Genomic DNA, 17,254 nt, shown 5'->3' with positions numbered 1-17,254 from the left:
GCAAAGACCTCCTGCTGGGTCAGGTGACACTGTAAGATAGTCTATTACAGACAATACTATAGACTATTTATGTCCCCCCAAATCCATATGCTGAAACCTAATCCCCAATGTGATGGTATTTGGAGGTGGTCCCTTCAGAGGTGATTTGGTCATAAGGGTACAGACCTCATGAATAAGATTAGTGCCTTCACTGAAAAAAAGCCTCAGAGAGCTCCCTCACCCTGTGGGAGCATGTAAGGAAGCAGGAAAAAGATGACATCCTATGACCCAGGAGGCAGGTTCTCACCAGACATAGAATCTGCTACCACACTGCTTTTGGACTTCCCAGCCTCCATTACTGTGAGAAATTAATTTGTTTTTTATAAACCACCCAATCTATGGTATTTTTGTTATAGCAGCCATAACAGACTAACAACAGTCAAATGCTCCCAAAATAAATGATTTAAAACCAGGAACATAACCAAAATATATTTAACATAAGTTGAAAAATTGCTAAGCTCTGTTGATTGGCCAGTTTGTCAAATCGATCCACGTTCCCATCCCTTCCTTAGATCATTCTCCTTTGGTATTCCAGGGTGTCCCAAGGTAATTGTCCCCTTTACAGTAAGTAAGAGCCACAACCACAACTAAGAAAATAAAAAGTACCTAATATTTATTGAGAGTTTTTATTCTGGCAGGATCTATAAGCATATTACATGGGTTATATCTCTTAATGACTACAACAACCCTATTAGATTGCTTCTGCTTTACCCATACCTACAGATGAGGAAACAGGTTAGGGATGTAAACTGTAAAAGGCTTCAGAATTAGTAAATGGTTTATCCAGGATCCAACTCCCAGTCTGATTCCATTCTCTTATCACATTATATTAGTATACCTGCAAACTGTATGTCAGTTAGAAGATTGCAGTCTTCTTGATAAAAGTAAAAAGTAAAATAATAATTGGATGAGAAAAATGACTGGCACTCAATTCATTTATCAATTACTTTTTATCATAATTTGTGCCAAGTACTGTGCCACAAAACTGGAGATATGAAGCCATGGTCATCATTGTGGTCGTCACCGCCATCATCATCAGCATGTTCATCATGGGCCAAAGACATTGTTCTAAGCAATTAACCTGTATTAGATCTTTACATTAACTTTAGCAGTCAGGCTCTATTATTAGTGGCCCCATTTTATTTATTATTTTTTTGAAAACCAAGGTTAGTCAACTGTTGAAGTTAAAAACCCTGACTCCTGAGCCTGGAAGATTTATCTTGTTTTATGTTTGTTTTTTTTACTTTGTAATTATCACATTGCGTACACATTACTATGTTTTGTTTTGCATAAATAGCTTCACAAACATTTTAATGCTATATATAATACATGCTAATAAATTAGAAAATATTCTAAATTGTACTATTGTGTCAGAAATGATAAATTATCAAAAATGGAAAAGGGATAACAAGTAAGTGCTCCATTCATTATGGAAGACCTCAGAAATAGTAGTCACAAAAGTACCCAACAAACAGAAGTGCCTAGGTGGCTCAGTCAGTTAAGTGTCCAACTCTTCATTTTGGCTCAGGTCATGATCTCAGGATTGTGAGATTGAGCCCTGCACTGGGCTCTGGCTGAGCATGGAGCCTTCTTAAGATTCTCTCTCTCCCTCTTCCCCGCCCACCCCCTGTCTCTCTCTTACTCTCCCTCTCTAAAAGAACAAAAAAGGTACCCAACAAACAGATCAGACTGTTTGGTAGGTGAGTTATTTCAAAACTTTAAGAAACAGAAAACTCTTAAAGTACTTAAAATGCTCCAAGGAAGAGAAACTTCCCAATTAATTCTACAACTATAGCATTTCCCTAGTACCAAGCTTGATAAAGATTGCTCAAATTATCATTTATAAAAACAAATGCCAACATCCCAAGTAAAATATTAGCAAACCATATTTTGATATATTTCTAATTATAGGCAATGATTATTAATTAAAATAATTCATAATTAATTTGATAATTGAAAATACTGTCCCACTAATAGAGAAGCAGCTCAGTAAGTCTCTGAACTGATGCAAGTTATCATAGAATTTAGTATATGATATGTGCTTCATTTTTTAACAGCTTTTGTAAGTTGTGTTGGGACATAAAGCTAACCATTAGGCAGAAAAAGCAAAGAGCAATTCTTAGGCACTTAAATATGATGCCAAAAGCAGAAGTCATAAAGGAAAATATGGACATATTTTACAAAATAAATTTAACTGCTACATAAAACATAAGAAATACAGAGACAAATGAAATTTGAGACAACATGCTTGCAATATATCTCACTTCCTTAATGCTTTTGAAAAGTGAGGCTTGACCTGAGCATCCTACATAAAAGTGAAATCCACTCCTGAAATCCCTACTCCCTTTTAACCTGCTAGACAATTTCTTTCATTTATTCTTTGATTCCCTTCATTCGACTCATTAGAATTTAAGTTGTATGTGAGCAAGGACTGTCATCTGTTTCATTCACTCTTGTAATTCTATCACCCAGAACAGTTCTTGGCATCTCTCTCTGTTCAATAAAAAGTTGTTGAATAAATAAATTATAAGACTATGTGGCATGATCAATTTTATGGTAAAAAATATTACTTTGAGATATTTATTTATTGAAATGTCTCTAAATATAGAGACCAAATGATTCCATTATAGTTTTTCTTCAATGAATGTATACATGTAAGTTCAAAAATAATTAAAACTTTAAAGTAGGAATGAGGAATTAATTGCCCCTCAAAAAAACTGCCAAATGTTCTCTTATCACATATAAAGGAGCAAAGCATTAGATTTTATAATTTTTACTCTACACACTCCTTTGACAACCTATACCTTCTTCAGAAAGACACTTTTTCTGAGCTTTCAGACTAGCAGTAGAAACCACACAATTACTGAGGTCACAAGCACACAAATAGTTTTAGAACCACTGAGGCATTTAAGAAAGGTAGAAGTATAGTTGCCCCAAGGAGATTAAACAGCAGTTAGCGGTGACATAAAGATTGTCATTACATAAAAAAACCTCTAAACAGAGCTGATTCTGAGGCTCTTGGCTCCTGGGTAGACACAGCTCCCTGATGCTGTCTTTTCCCCTCTGCCAAGTACATCTGGGTTTAGCAGGTGTGACTGCACGGCAGGAGGAGGGAAAGAAGTTATGGTTGAAGGAAAGTTATTGCTAGCGGAGCTTATGGGAGTGATCCCCCCAGGCACTGGGACAATTAACAGATCAAAGGACTACCTGCAGCTCCTCCACCTGACAATTAAAACCACCACCAAGTGCTTTGATTTTGTCGCACATAACTTTTCTTGTCAACCCTTTATAATAAAATGACAAACTAAAGCTTACTGTTGATCTTCTATATACAATTACAACTATTTTATTGCAATTTGATAATTTAAGGTAAAATCCAAATCTTGCTTTTAAAGTGTTTATAAATTAGACAGCTATGGAAACAAGTAGGTCATTTATTTAGTCCGCTCTTAGAGTTTGCCACTACTAAAGTATTTATTGCTTTCTCAAAGTGTATCACTTGTGCCATAAATCACAGGTCAATGCATCAGTGCTTCAAGCAGATAAGAATTTATTAAATGAGCTAATGGGTCTATCTAAGGAACACATTTTTTTTTAACCAGAGAAAGATTTATACACCAACAGTTGTTTTTAATTCATGTTTTTCATTCATCCGTGCATGCGTAAATTCAGCCAACAAACACTGAGTGCCTACTATATGTGAGGCACCATGTTTAGAGCTGGACATACACATTAGGGAACAAAATATATGTTTTTCCTGCCTACATGGAGTTTATAATACACTGAGAACAAGAAATGAAACAAATAAGCTAATAAGTAATTTTATAGCTATGATTTTTGAAAAGTGTCATAATTAAAAAAAATTAGTGATAGGGAATTATGGCAGGGGTATACTGTGGGTATATGTGTGTGTGTTGGAACATTGGTAACTTGGAGAAGGTGATCAGAGAGATTATCTGAAGTTGTGCAGTTTAAGCTGAGGGATGAGCTGGGAGCAGAAAAATGGCAACATTTAGAAGGACATAGCTAGAAATAAATATATAAACAGAAAAAATACAGAAATACAGATAGAAGGTAACTTCAAGAAGATAATGAATACTTTACAGACCCAAAAGGAAATAAGTTTGAAAAAAACCAAAAGCTAAGGATGGGAATTTGCATTATAATTTAGCAAAGCTAAGGATGGGAATCTGCATTACAATTTAGCAGATATGTACATGACACAAAATAGCAATAAATAGCATAATAATATAATTTGCAGGAAATTAAGTTATGTTATTCTGTGATTCTATGGGCAGGGAATATACCATATAAATAGTAACAAACATACTAAATACAAAATGAAAAAAAAATAAAGTAAAATTCCAGTGAGGGCAAAAGCAGAACAAAATTATGGAAAAAAATAAAGAATGGCATATATAAGTATTATTTGGAAAAGAGTGGTCTGGTAGGAAAAATAACTAGCAAAACAACAGACTAAAATTAAGAACGTATTTGCAAAAATAAATAATAAAAAATAATAAAAATAAGAATATATTTGCAATATTAAAAAGGATAGACTAATGTGTATGGCATTATTTTAGGAATGCACATCCCAGGAATTCTCTGTTGGGGTTTTGGCAAGCCTGTTGAATAAATATGTAGGCTACTTGGACAGATTCCAAATGAAACAACTAAAATGATGAAAGGAATGGCTTACAAGGACAGATTAAAGGAAAAAATATGTAAAACCTTAGCATGTCAGAAACTAAAGAAGAAACATTATGGTTTACAAATATTTGAAACACGCAAATTTGAGGAAAAAGAATTCTTTGTACACAAGGTTGCACAATTTTAAGTACGTTGAAAAGGCCAAGGAAATATTCCCCAAGTAATAATGTTTTCCAGTTAGAACCATTTGGACAAATGATCCAAGATGAGCAAGGATTAAGACCACCAAGCAGACATAGACATTCCCAGTAACCTAAACTATGCTGACCTCAAAATACATAGAGGCCCATCTGGATAGGATGAAGTAGGTCAGGGCACAACTACAAAATCTTCCTATCTCCCAGATGTGCTTTAAATTTAGAAAGGCTCTGTCCTTGGATTTGGGCTTTTCTCTGTAATTGTGCTATAGTGAAGTGAGTCCTGGACTTGGATCTGTAAGGCCTAGTTTGAGTACTGACCACTTAACCCTATTCTCATCTATATCCTCATCTGCCAGTGAGGATAATGATAACCCCCTAGACGGTTGTGAGGTTTAAAAGAGCTGTTACATATGAAGACATATTTTATGTGCTTAAAAGCAGTGCCCTTAGTCAGATATATCAATTATTATAATGAGCTCAACGTGAAAAAGCTGTAGGATGAGGACCGTCTAAGAGCATGAGGCTTGGGACTAGGCCAGTCTTGTCTTCCTGCCCTAGAAGAAATCAGCTCTTCGCTGAGTCACTGTTTACCCACAGCCCTCTTAACTGGATACTGTTTTCTCTCCCAAAGCTGCCAGACCTGAGATATGGCCTTAGTCTTTCCCACTCCTCAAAGCAACTTCCTGAACATTCTTTCTCCTTCCTCTCAAAAACAAAAACAAAAACCCCCACCTAGTTTTAATTTCATGTAACAGATCTCTGTTCCCCACTACTACTCCCTTATTACAGTTATCTCCTGATCTCTGCAATATATGCCCTCATTCCTTGGAGATTTCTATTCCTGGTTCACTCATTCTCTCCAACATTTCTTCTTGTATAACTTTTTGGAATTTCAATACCCACATAAATGATTTTTACAACATTCCTTGACTCTTCTAATGATCTTGTCTTCTATCCTCCTTCACCATAATCCCTATGGTTATGCTCCAAAATTTACAATTATCAATAGTTGTCATTCCCATATAATTTCTGCAGTGCCCCATAATACTTCTCATAAAATTACTTTCTATATTTCTTGCTAATTCCTTTTAGGACCCCCAACTCAACCTTTCAGCTACACCAGCATTTCCAATGGGTCGTACTACCTTCTGACAACACTCCGATTTTCTTAGTTGCAGGGATAGAATGGGACTTTGAAAACTACCTTAGTTTGGAACTTAATGAAGCAAAAATGGTAAAAAGCGTCTGGGCCAAGAAATTCATAAATGTTGAATACCCCTGAAAATGGAAAACCACAGAGACTGAGAAAAGAAGAAAGATAAGTAAGACTAAAAATTAGAGTAATGACAAGAGTGAGTCTGTGGGAATGAAAGGCAAAGAGAGGTAGAAAGATGATAATTCTGGTAAGAGAAAGTCTGAGAAATTTAAAGTACTGGTAGTTGAGCAAATCATGTGATGAGAAAGTCTATTGAACAGCATTGCCAATAGGTTCCTAAAAATGGAGATGGGAATCATTAGTGTTGGGAACCTGCAAGAAGTTCAATACCAGAATGTTAAAAGGGTCACAAGCTCATGCATGAAAGATTTTTAAGTGGACAAATGTGAGAGAAGAAAGAAGGATCTGAAGCCATTGAGAAAGTTTAGGATGTCATTATGGTTAGTAAGTAACAGGCTCCCTAGAGGAAAGGAGGTGTTCTAGGCTGATGGCAAGAAAGTGTTCATGTGGGAATGAGAGGCAGTTTGGAACAGTTTTTGAAAAAGCAATAGTATACCAATACTTCCTCCTCATCTTATGAGTCCAAGAACTGAGAAAAAAGTATAACTATAATTACCACAAGTAAAGTGGTATAGCAGAAAAGAGGAAAAAGTATGCTGGAATTAGAATGTGTGGAGTTAAGTTCAAACTCATTGGTTGCTTGAATTACAGACCATGTGACTTTCTGAACCTCAGGTTCCTTATCTGATAAAGGAAATTAAGAATGCCTTCTCTGCTTATGGTCCATAGAATAGAGATGGGAAATACTTAAGAAATTTTCCCTATTGTTTTATTATTATTACTCTAGGGGAATAAATATAATAATGTGGAGGTCTATTTACACTATTAAGTATTATACAGATGTACAGTGTTATTAATAAGGTGATCTCAGATTGTATAATTTTCATCATTTTGTAAAATGTTGAAAGTTAACCAATCAATACTAGTTAAAAAAATAAACCATCTTTTGGTAAAATAATTGTTAAAATAAACCAGGAAATATAATTTTCTAGCTGATGTGGTTTGAGACCCTTTGGTGCTTTTGTTTGGCTAAAATTTCTTAATGGGTTTACATAGAAATAAAATTAAATGACGATAGGCTGTAAGGCAAATTAAATACTTTCATTAAGCTAGCAGAAATAAAAACCTTGTTAACCTTTAAAATCACCTTGTCCTACATTATATATCTGAAAATTACAGAGAAAGCATGCTCTTACACATCATACTGAGTAACAATGAAACAATGCAGAGGAGCAACGGAATCCTAGAAAACTAAAAAAAAAAAAAGAAAAAGTATAAAAATCATGTTGCAATAAACTGAATGGCAAGACTGTGAAGAAAATGAGTTTTGAATCACTTCGCAAGTGTTCCTCTTCTTTTCCCTACCTTTGCTGTTCTTCCTAGTGATGCATGATTCTGAAAGACACCACTCTTTCTGACTAAGAAGAGCATACTCCAGCCTTTATTTCTGAATGTGAAAAGAGGTATCCCATTTTACCAACTAAAATTAGAAAAATTTAAAAATATTGTCCCAAGAGAAGAAATATAATTTACCCTTTCCAAAATATCTACCAGTTAAATAGTAAGAGATATGAAGTATGTGTTTCATAAATAAGAAAATCATCTAACAAACTATCCCCATGTGTCACTCATTGACACAGCATGCTTTAGTAGGTAAGAAAGCAGGCTCTAGATTTAACCTGGATTCTAATTCTAACAAGCTACTTGGTAACTGTGAGATCTTGGGAAATGATTTAACCTCTGTATTTCCATTTTCTCATTCATATGTAGATAATAACAGTACCTGGGCCCCCACAGACTTAGAAGAATCAGAGTGGTATTTAGAACAGTATGCTCATTCTACAACACAGACTGTAAAAAAAAAAAACAAAAAAAATGGTTAAATAAGAAACAAAGCTTTTAAAGTTTCTGAAACTTTTTTTTTTAAAGATTTTATTTATTTTATTTGACACAGAGAGAGAGGCTGAGGGAGAAGCAGATTCTCCCTGAGCAGGGAGCCCAATGTGGGATTCCATCCCAGGACCCTAGGATCATGACCTGAGCCTAAGGCAGACGCTTAACTCACTGAGCCACCCAGGCGTCCCTGAAACTACTTTTGATTTATTTTTTCTGTAAAAGACAAACTGCTGTTTAAAATATGTGGGTACTTCTTGAGGAACACTGATGAGGCAGGGCAGGAATAGCTCTATTCATTTGAATATATACTATCCATTTTGGGTATTGTTGTTGTTTAGTTGGATTGTTTGTTTTGCCAACACCCTTGTGAGCCCTGTCTTTATAGGAAGCACAAAATGTGACACAAGAACTTGCAGTATAAATACTAAAACATTTTGAATGGTAATTTGCTTCTTGTTTGTTCATAGCTGATATTTCAAAAGTTAGTGCTTACAAAATTAAACTATTCAAAGAAAAAGAAAGTTGAATAAACAAGGCAAAATGAGAGTTCAATTAGTATTTGAAGAGAAAAATGAGGGGAGAAGGGCATGAAAGATGTGAGCACGGATGGAAGACTGATGCCTAGAGGTGGCACACATTACTGGGAGGGAGTCATCAACTTATTTCAAATAAAAATATTCTCCAGGGTTCCCATTTGATTCTTCCACTCTTTTCTGCTCAAGAGTCATGAGCCCATTTTACTCTGGTTGTCTTCATATAATCTTTGGTATAGTAAAAGGTAAATGGTCATCCTGACCTCAGTACAGCAAGAAAAGCCTTAAGAGGATTATTCTGCATTCCCCAAATTAAAAACTTTATCAAATAGCAAACATAAACCTTAAATAATGCATGATGGCCTAACCCCATTGATAGATTAGCTTCAAATCAACACAATGTCATCTAGCATGAGATTAAAACCCTGGCCTTCCCATTTATGGACTGTTCTACTACGTTATATTATTCTTAAAAGAGATCAATCAGTCTGATGCAGACCTGTTTTAGAAAAGAGAAAAAGTAAAGCTAAGAAATAGACTCAATCTTCTTTTTCCACAGCAACAATCACATTTGAAAGTACTTTAGTACTTGGAAAAACCCTTCACTTCAATTCTTGTACTTATAGCCTCCATTCTGCTTCATGCACACTATTAAACCTCTTGTTGAACAAATCCTACACAGTTACTATCACTATAATAATGCATATTTTAAAAAAACAAAATAGCAACACATTTTCTTCTAAAATATAACCGAATGATTGCAGGACATCTTATCTGCATTCTGTGGTCTACCTCTTTTGTACAAAATTGAGTCCTGTATTTCCTAATACTTTCATTCATTATTTTAGGGGAAAAAGGATCAATAGAAAATATATAATAACATATTCTCTGGAATGATGGGAAAATAGCATATTAAACAAGTAAATTCTTTGGATATCCATCTCTTCTACCATTAAGCAGGTTTTCCAAGCTTAAACATTTTTGACAAAATCTCTTCAATAATGCATGTATTTTACTGCCTCTATACCCCCAAATGTTTAACATATTGCAGTGAGTCTTTGTCTAGGATGCAAGGCCAATATGGGTACTAATTATTATAATATTCTTTCACACGCTAATGCCTTATGGCCTTTATACTTAGCCCCTCCCCCCATAAATGTCCCTGGTTTTTCACACTGTAAGGTATCACTGCTTTTGCATAGAATTTTTAAGTCCCATTTCGGTCTAATAGCTGCCATGGTTTTTTGCTCTGATTAAGACTGACCTATTACCTCATATGCCTTTCATTGTCTGGATCCAGTTTATAGAAAGCCCAGGAACTTAAAAACCAAGAGACATTGACTTTTCTATATGATCTAAGTATTAATGCATTATCTACTTTAGGTGGTCATGAGTTTTTGATGTTTTCTCCTAGTTTCTCAGCTGTGTGCTACAGGTAAAGCAAGAGACTTCTCTACAAGTTGGATGGATCTGTTATTGCCCAGATAATAGTTTCAGGCAGGACATTTGTTATCAAAGCAAGGCATAAAATCTCAAGTTGCTCCATAATTAAGATCCTAATTTATTTCCATTTATGTTTTAAAACTCAGGATTTAGTAATAGAGGCTTCACATTATCATGTTTTTTTCTTTTTTCTTTCTTTTTTTTTTTTTAAAGATTTTATTTATTTATTTGACAGAGAGAGAGACAGCGAGAGAGGGAACACAAGCAGGGGGAGTTGGGAAGGGGGAAACAGGCCTCCCACCAAGCAGGGAGCCCGATGCGGGGCTCGATCCCAGAACCCTGAGATCATGACCTGAGCCGAAGGCAGTCGCTTAACCAACTGAGCCACCCAGGCGCCCTGTATCATGTTTTTTTCTTCGCACACACACAAAAAGTAAATGGCCAATTCCACAATGTTTTGGAGATATGCAACCTCTTAATAATCATGGCAGAATTTTACAGTGAATTAGGTGCCCTAGTCGCTATCCAGCAAAGAAATGTTGAGGATGCAGGAGAAGAGGGGAAAGACGAAGATGGAGAGAAATGAAAACAACTTTTATTTTAGGAGGACTGACTCAGAAAGGATGCCACTGGAGACAGACTGTTTGGCATGATGTCAGCAACTGTGTAAGAAATGGTGCAATGGCGAATCTGTAACCCAGTTTGAAGGGCTATATCAGCAGATGCTAGAACTAATTTGAAAGGAATGATTATCAGTTAAGGATCAATTAAAAATAAATAAATGATGTCAAGTCACTAAAAGCTATTGATATACAATAGGCTCGTATATAAGGATTAATAACTGGTTAAAATGGATACTGACAAAACTTTATTCATCATGCCATTTAGTCTCTTCTGGCCACATGACTTATGTTAATTAGATACTTGCAAGGTCCAGGAAAAATACACTTTTACCATTGTGATAGAAAAGGATAACTAGTGATCTCTTACCAGTACTATAGATGTGTATAAATGTACAATTGAATTTATATCCATGCAAATCAATGTAACAGAATTTTCTATTTATAAAACTTAGAGTTGGTATAGAGAGTATGCTTAAAAGTATGCTAAACGTTTCAGCAATAATTGTTTCACGGCAAGTACGTCATAGCTCTATGTGCATTTCCTTGGATGGTACTCCAGAGACCCCTGAAAAATAATGGTTCAACCTAGACATGCACTTGTTTGTGGCAGTTAATGTAACTCTGTTTCCAAGTTTAGAAACTATGGTAAAAGCAGTAGGTTCTTACAATTCACCTTCCCTCTCTTTCTCAGGAGAGCACTGAAAACTAACTAACAACATCAGTTTCATACAGAGCAGAAAGTCACTTTCCATGGATTTGCAGATTCACCTTTACTGGTTTACTTCTTTTACTTTTTCCATCTTTCCTTTAAAAGATCTCCATTGATTATCCTGACACCTGCTGGCAAGGGCACAGTTGATCCTTGTTGGCTTTTTCCCACTTCCTCAAATCAACGACTTTTTGGAGCTATTTTCAGTGACAACTAAGTGGTAATTTATTCAGTTTAAGTATTTATAATACTTAATTTCTAACATTACCACATAACCATGAGAAAAATTCCCATACTTATTCTACTTCACATGGGCAACCATTTGACTCTTTGTATATAAATACATGTTTGTTTTGATTGACAAAAGATACTATAATCATGGGCTATGATTAAATAAACAAACAAAAAACATGCCAGGCGTCTTCCTTACAACACATATAAGAATTGAATAATAGGAATGGCTGGGTTTTGGTTTTCTATTTTTTTCATAATAATATCAGTTTACAAACTACTTAGGAATAAACTCAACTATGTAAAAAGTAAATTGATCAGCTATGAAAAGTCATGCCATTAATTATGTATTTATAAAATTTGCTATTTGTTTCTCAGTGCCTACTCATGATGATTTACTGTCTTGAACTGAGTTCTGAAGCCTGCACTGTTTTATGGGTTTTTTTTGGCAAGAATATGATGAACCTACTACAACATATATCATACTCAAAGCTATTGCACCTGCAAGTATACTCAGTAAACAAGAAATACCAGAATTACTTTCTTAGGCTTTATGAAACTCTCATATCGGCAAGTTTTTTAAATTGTGCACAAATGATAAGATACACAGTCCATCCCATTATGCAAAACCCTTCAAAAAGATTAAAAGTTTTAAAAATAAATTACCTAATTGAAATTTTTATCTTAGTGTCAGTAAAATTAAGACTATGGACTACTAATTGAGAATCTAGGAACTGTCAAACTTATATTTTGTAATGGTTTTGAGTAACCAAGCTATTTTATATTAGTATTGTATATTTTATCCCTTTACTTTACATTGCTATAGTTTTGTGAGAAAGAAAAATCACATGTATCTGGCAATAAAAGCAAACTTTATTAAAATACTAAAAATACCCTAGATCCTGAATACATGTTTTATATGAACACTGATCTTAGGATATTTGAGAAAAACACGAGAGAGTTTTAATTTAGAGTACAGAAGTGAAATACATTTGCCTGGTTTTGAAGGTCTTTGTAACTTTAAGACCATAGAAAGAAGAAGGTAGCATTTCAATTTTTTAACCATAATTTTTATTATTATAAATGTTTTCCCAAAACCATATGCATATTTAAAACAAAATGCATTTCAATTCTAAAGAAACATTTCAAGAATAAGCAAAAAAAGCTTTTTCAGGAATGGGGCGGGGGGGGGGGGGGAGGCACGGGGAATGTGTGCTGTATCACCACAGTGTATGGAATGGCCAAGATTTTGCATTAGTGTCAAACTGTCAAAACAGGATACTTAATCTTCACTTTATTATTTTTAGTTCACCAGTTCAAAATTATTTTTAGGTGCTTCATCTGGCATCTGAATTAGCACTTATTTTTAAAGTACAGAATTCATGGTCATGTAAATTAAGTAACGAAAACACTAATGTGTAATAAATTTTTAAAAACAAAAAACCTGTTATTTCAGTGTAAATATTGCTATACTAATTATAGAAACATACTGTTATTATCTTGAGTGAGACTGTCCAGGTACTAATTTATTCTCACGTAGAATAACTAAAAAACACCATTGATTAAAAAAAGGAAATTCAAATGCCAATGATTCATAGTATTTAGGACATGTCTAGACATTTTTAGACAGTGCCATTTGCTTAAAGACTTCAGGCACCAACTGCAGGCACAGGGACAGATTGCATAAGATGTCACGTGCTTGCTGCAACTGTATGCATGTTATTGGATTTTTCAGAGCAACCCACAGTGATGAATAATTTAAGAGTTAATAAAATATTCAATCTGACTGATCCATTGGTTTAGTTTTAAAATAAAAACGACTCATAAAAGAAATTACCAAATCCCAATCATTAATGCACGTAAATTGCCACCCACACAGGGAAACACCAATTTCTCAAAGGCTACATTAGATAAACGATGTCCGGGGCAGAGGGATGCAAGGGAAATTCTCAGTGTTAACACTGGCTTCAATAAGTTTACTTAAAGTTTAATTGTTTGGAGCTGTCACACAAGCCGCACTCTGCCTTCTGCAGGGCTGAAGGAGAAATTAGAAAGGTGCAAGTTTAACAAAAGGACTCACGGAAAATGGTCCGTTTCTTTCCTAAAGCCCTCTTTCCCTCTAATCACAGGATGGCTGGAAAAAAAAAAGGGGGGGGGAGCAATCTACGAAAAGAATATGGAGTACACCGCTGCCCGATTATTGTCTAGGAGCGGGAATGGAGAACCCTAGCAAAATCGGCGTGGTTGGTTTGTCTGGCGGAGTAAGCTGTGCCCTAGGCGTGGGTATCTTTAGGAGGCAGAGCTACCCACTGCAGTGAGCCAAGACTCACCTCGCCCCAGGGTTCCCGCAACCAGACCGAGTGAGGATAGCGTGGCCACGCACGCTAGACACATTATCCTCCTCCACCCCCGCCACCCTCCACCTCGGCTCGGGGACAGATGGTGGCTGCGGTGGCACGGTGTAGGTGCGTGTGAGTGGGTGAACGTGCGTTTTCGTGTTTGGGGTGGGAACGGAGGTGGGGAAGGGAGGAGGAGAAGGTAGTGCCTGCAGTTCGTCCCTTCCCCTTCCTGCTAAGGGATGAAAGTGCTGAAGAAATCCAGATGGGAAATAAGAGAAAGGAAAAATAAGAGTGGTGGGAGCCCTGTCTTTTCCATATCGCTGGGGAACTCAGCCGAGCAACTACAAAGCCATTACCATGCCTTAACCTTCAGTGGAGTGGCTGCCTCTGCCTGATAACTGGAAGGGCACTTTGTAAACGCTGGCAAGGCACACACCTACACACACGCTACACGCTGGGGAAAATAGCCACGTTCTGGGGGCGGGAGGGAGGCCGAGGCAAAGCACGGCCATGGATCGCTACTGGCAGGGCAGTGAGGGCATCCAGGAACACCAAGCTTCTTGGGCAAACAGTAGCCCAAGAGCTCACAATTTTCCTATGAAACAGATAAATGGATGGATGCAGGCATGGATGGTGTAGAATACTCACGCAGTGTGAATTTCAAATGAATTCAATTCGAGTCAACGCTTTTAATTCAACTATCCTTTTTTTAGAGGCACAGCATTTAAAACCCTGTAGTGCACTCAGCTCTCCACTTGAAGCAGCCTGCTAAGGGTTGTATTACCCTTGGACCCCTTAGAAGGGGCCGCCCCTATCCGTGAGTGCAGAAGGGGCGCAAGTCCCTCTTGCGCGGTCTCCCCAGGGCCCCCTGTCGCTCCTCCTGCCCTTTATCGGTGCCAACTTCAGCCCCGACCCGCGAAGTGACGCGGCCGGGACAAGGGTTTATATTGACAAGCCACCCTTCGCAAAGGACCTGAGATTCGTCTATACAACTCAGTAGGAGACGCATCTAAGTCCTGTAATTTTTTGTAGGCTGGTTTATTTCACACAAGTCATGGAAAGCACAACCAGACCAGCTCTTACAACTTTTCTGCTCTTGGGAGGGGGAGCGAGAATGCCTCGCACTGCAAGATTCTCTATTACCAAGAGTTACGCGTGTACACTGAGGGGTACACGGAGGGAGTGCTGAGCCAAGCTCGGAGCCCCTGAGGTTAGAGGAGAGGCGGTTCCTGTGGTTTTTCTGTAATCGACGCAGCGCGTCCTGCAAGGGAAGGCAGGAGAAAGCCGAACTGACTTGTCAGACCCATCTCCACCTCGCCCACCTCCAGAACTCCCAGGGCCAGGTTTGGATTTGCAAACCGCTCAGCCCCGGCCCACTTCGGAGAACTGCAACCCGGGGGACAGACAGCCATAAGGCTCTCCAGCCTCTTCCCGTTTCAAGCAGATGACGCCCGCTAGCTTGCTTCCCAGCTCGGGCCCCCACGGAAGCCTCGCCCGTTGCCCGTAGCTAGCATCACCGGGCATTCCCCAGGGAGGTTTCGAGCAGTGACCAGTTGGCTCAGTGAGCCGAGGAACCTCTGGTTCCCAAGAGCGCCGTTCCCTCCCCCTGCCCTCGGTCCCCGTCTTTCCTCGATCTCACCTCCGTACCCTCTCACCCTCTTCCCCGCTCAGCCCCACGCACTCCGCTCTGACTTTGCGAGCACTTTTCCGAGGCACCCGGGGCGCGCCGCCTCCTCCGTACCGCCCGCGGCGCTCACCATCCCTGGCGCGCCCCGGGGACAGCCTCCAGCCCCCTGCGCGGCATTTCCCAGGGGACTCCAGCCTGTCCCGCACCTAGCGGCCCGGGCCCCGCCGCCTCACCTTTGCAGAACTGCGGGACACCGAGGCTGAGCCCGATCAAGAGCCAAGCGGCCACCGAGCGCTTCATGATTCGGTCCCCGAACGTGACCTCGGCTGGTCAGGGGTCCTAACAGAGGGCAGTGTCGCTGAGGTGGCACCGCAGGGCAGCGGCAGACCCCGCCCCTGCCGGAGAATTCAAAAAGATGTCTTCTGCCCGCAGCACTACCTTAAACAAATTCTTGGAGAAGGCGAGAAAGAGTGGTGACCAAAGAGAGGAATCTTTCCTCCCCTTTTGCCTGCGCTCCGGCGCAAGAAGGTGGGCGAGCTCTGAGGAGCCGCCGCCGGGCTCAGCCTCCGCTGCGGGTGGGTCCCGGCTGAGGCGCGGCGGGCGGGGCGGGGCGGGGCGGGGCGCGGGCTCCCGCGGCGGCTCCGGGTCACCCGCGCCTGTGGACCGGCAGACCGTGCGCTCGGCTTGCTCCGCTCTCGCCGCCGCAGCTGCGGGGCTTCTGACTTGGAGAACAATGAAGCGTGAGCTAGCGGGAAGCGAGCCGACGGCCGGGTGCGCACTGTGTACAAACAGAGGCGGCGTGCGTGTGAGCCTGAGCTTCGCAGGCGCGCTCCCCCGGTGCCCGCCAGCTCCCCCCTATTCCCTCCCCCAGTCTTCCCCTCTTTCCTACCTCTTCCCCCCCCCCCCCCCGCTCCCGTGGCTCCTTCTACTGGAAGAGAAAAGGGAGACAACTGCAGCCACACCCTGGCACCTGCCACCACCTCTAAAGTTCCTACATTGCCTGTACCTTCTCCGCAAACGCCAGAGACTCTAGGGTTAAGGGAAGCACTTTGGTGTCTGAGATTCTCTTGGTTCCAGCATTGACTTTACAATTAACCACGTTAAGGATGCCCCTGAAGTTCTCAGTATAGCCAGGAAAATAAGTTAAAGAGATTTTGAAAAGTGACTCTTGGGGCACGAAGCTGGGTGAGAAATGGAACCCTGCAAAGTGAATTGCTCCGATTCTCAGGATATGCAACCTAGTCAACAGCCAGACTCTAATCAGCTAAGACAAGGCTGCTCTGTTGTTCTGTCTGCAGTTTAGTTAGCTCTAGGGCTGGGAGAGTGGGTTGTGAGTTTATCTGTTCACATGGGCAAAAAGGTGAAGGCCTGGGGCAAGCCAGTACGAGACACGTGTCTTGTTAGGACACGTTTCAGATGAGAAATAATGAGGAGAATTTGGGCACTGTACAAGAAAAAGAGAAGGCAAGGACAGATTCTTGAAGTATCACTAAGGTGGGTCAAATTTTTCTGCTATCCATCCAAACCAATATAAATGGACTGGTTTTTCTTGCAGTGAAAGAGACTGCAGAATACCGACCATAGCTTAAAATAGTGCTTTCTCCTCTGTTTTTACGTTAGAATGATTGCTTAATGTACATGGATTTGATTCCATCAGTTGCAGGTACCAAAATGAAACACAGCTCTCT

The 17,254-nt window shown here is 39.3% G+C and overlaps 1 protein-coding gene across 2 annotated transcripts in view; it reads right to left on the bottom strand.

Moving 5' to 3' along the window:
- EDIL3 (EGF like and discoidin domains 3) overlaps positions 1 to 16,169 on the bottom strand; it is a 396,995-nt gene extending 380,826 nt beyond the window's left edge. The window contains exon 1 of one of the 2 annotated variants that reach the window (XM_078067084.1): positions 15,800 to 16,169. In XM_078067084.1, coding sequence (XP_077923210.1) covers positions 15,800 to 15,866 — 67 coding nt within the window. In that variant the 5' untranslated portion in view covers positions 15,867 to 16,169. The remainder of the gene's footprint in view (positions 1 to 15,799) is intronic. The other variant, XM_078067083.1, reaches the window with a different exon arrangement.
- Positions 16,170 to 17,254: the final 1,085 nt, after the last annotated feature.

The sequence above is a fragment of the Halichoerus grypus genome, chromosome 2, assembly GCF_964656455.1.
Source record: "Halichoerus grypus chromosome 2, mHalGry1.hap1.1, whole genome shotgun sequence".
NCBI lineage: Eukaryota > Metazoa > Chordata > Mammalia > Carnivora > Phocidae > Halichoerus > Halichoerus grypus.
The sequence above is the reverse complement of the archived record's forward strand: the minus strand, read 5'-3'. Positions and strand labels throughout refer to the sequence as shown.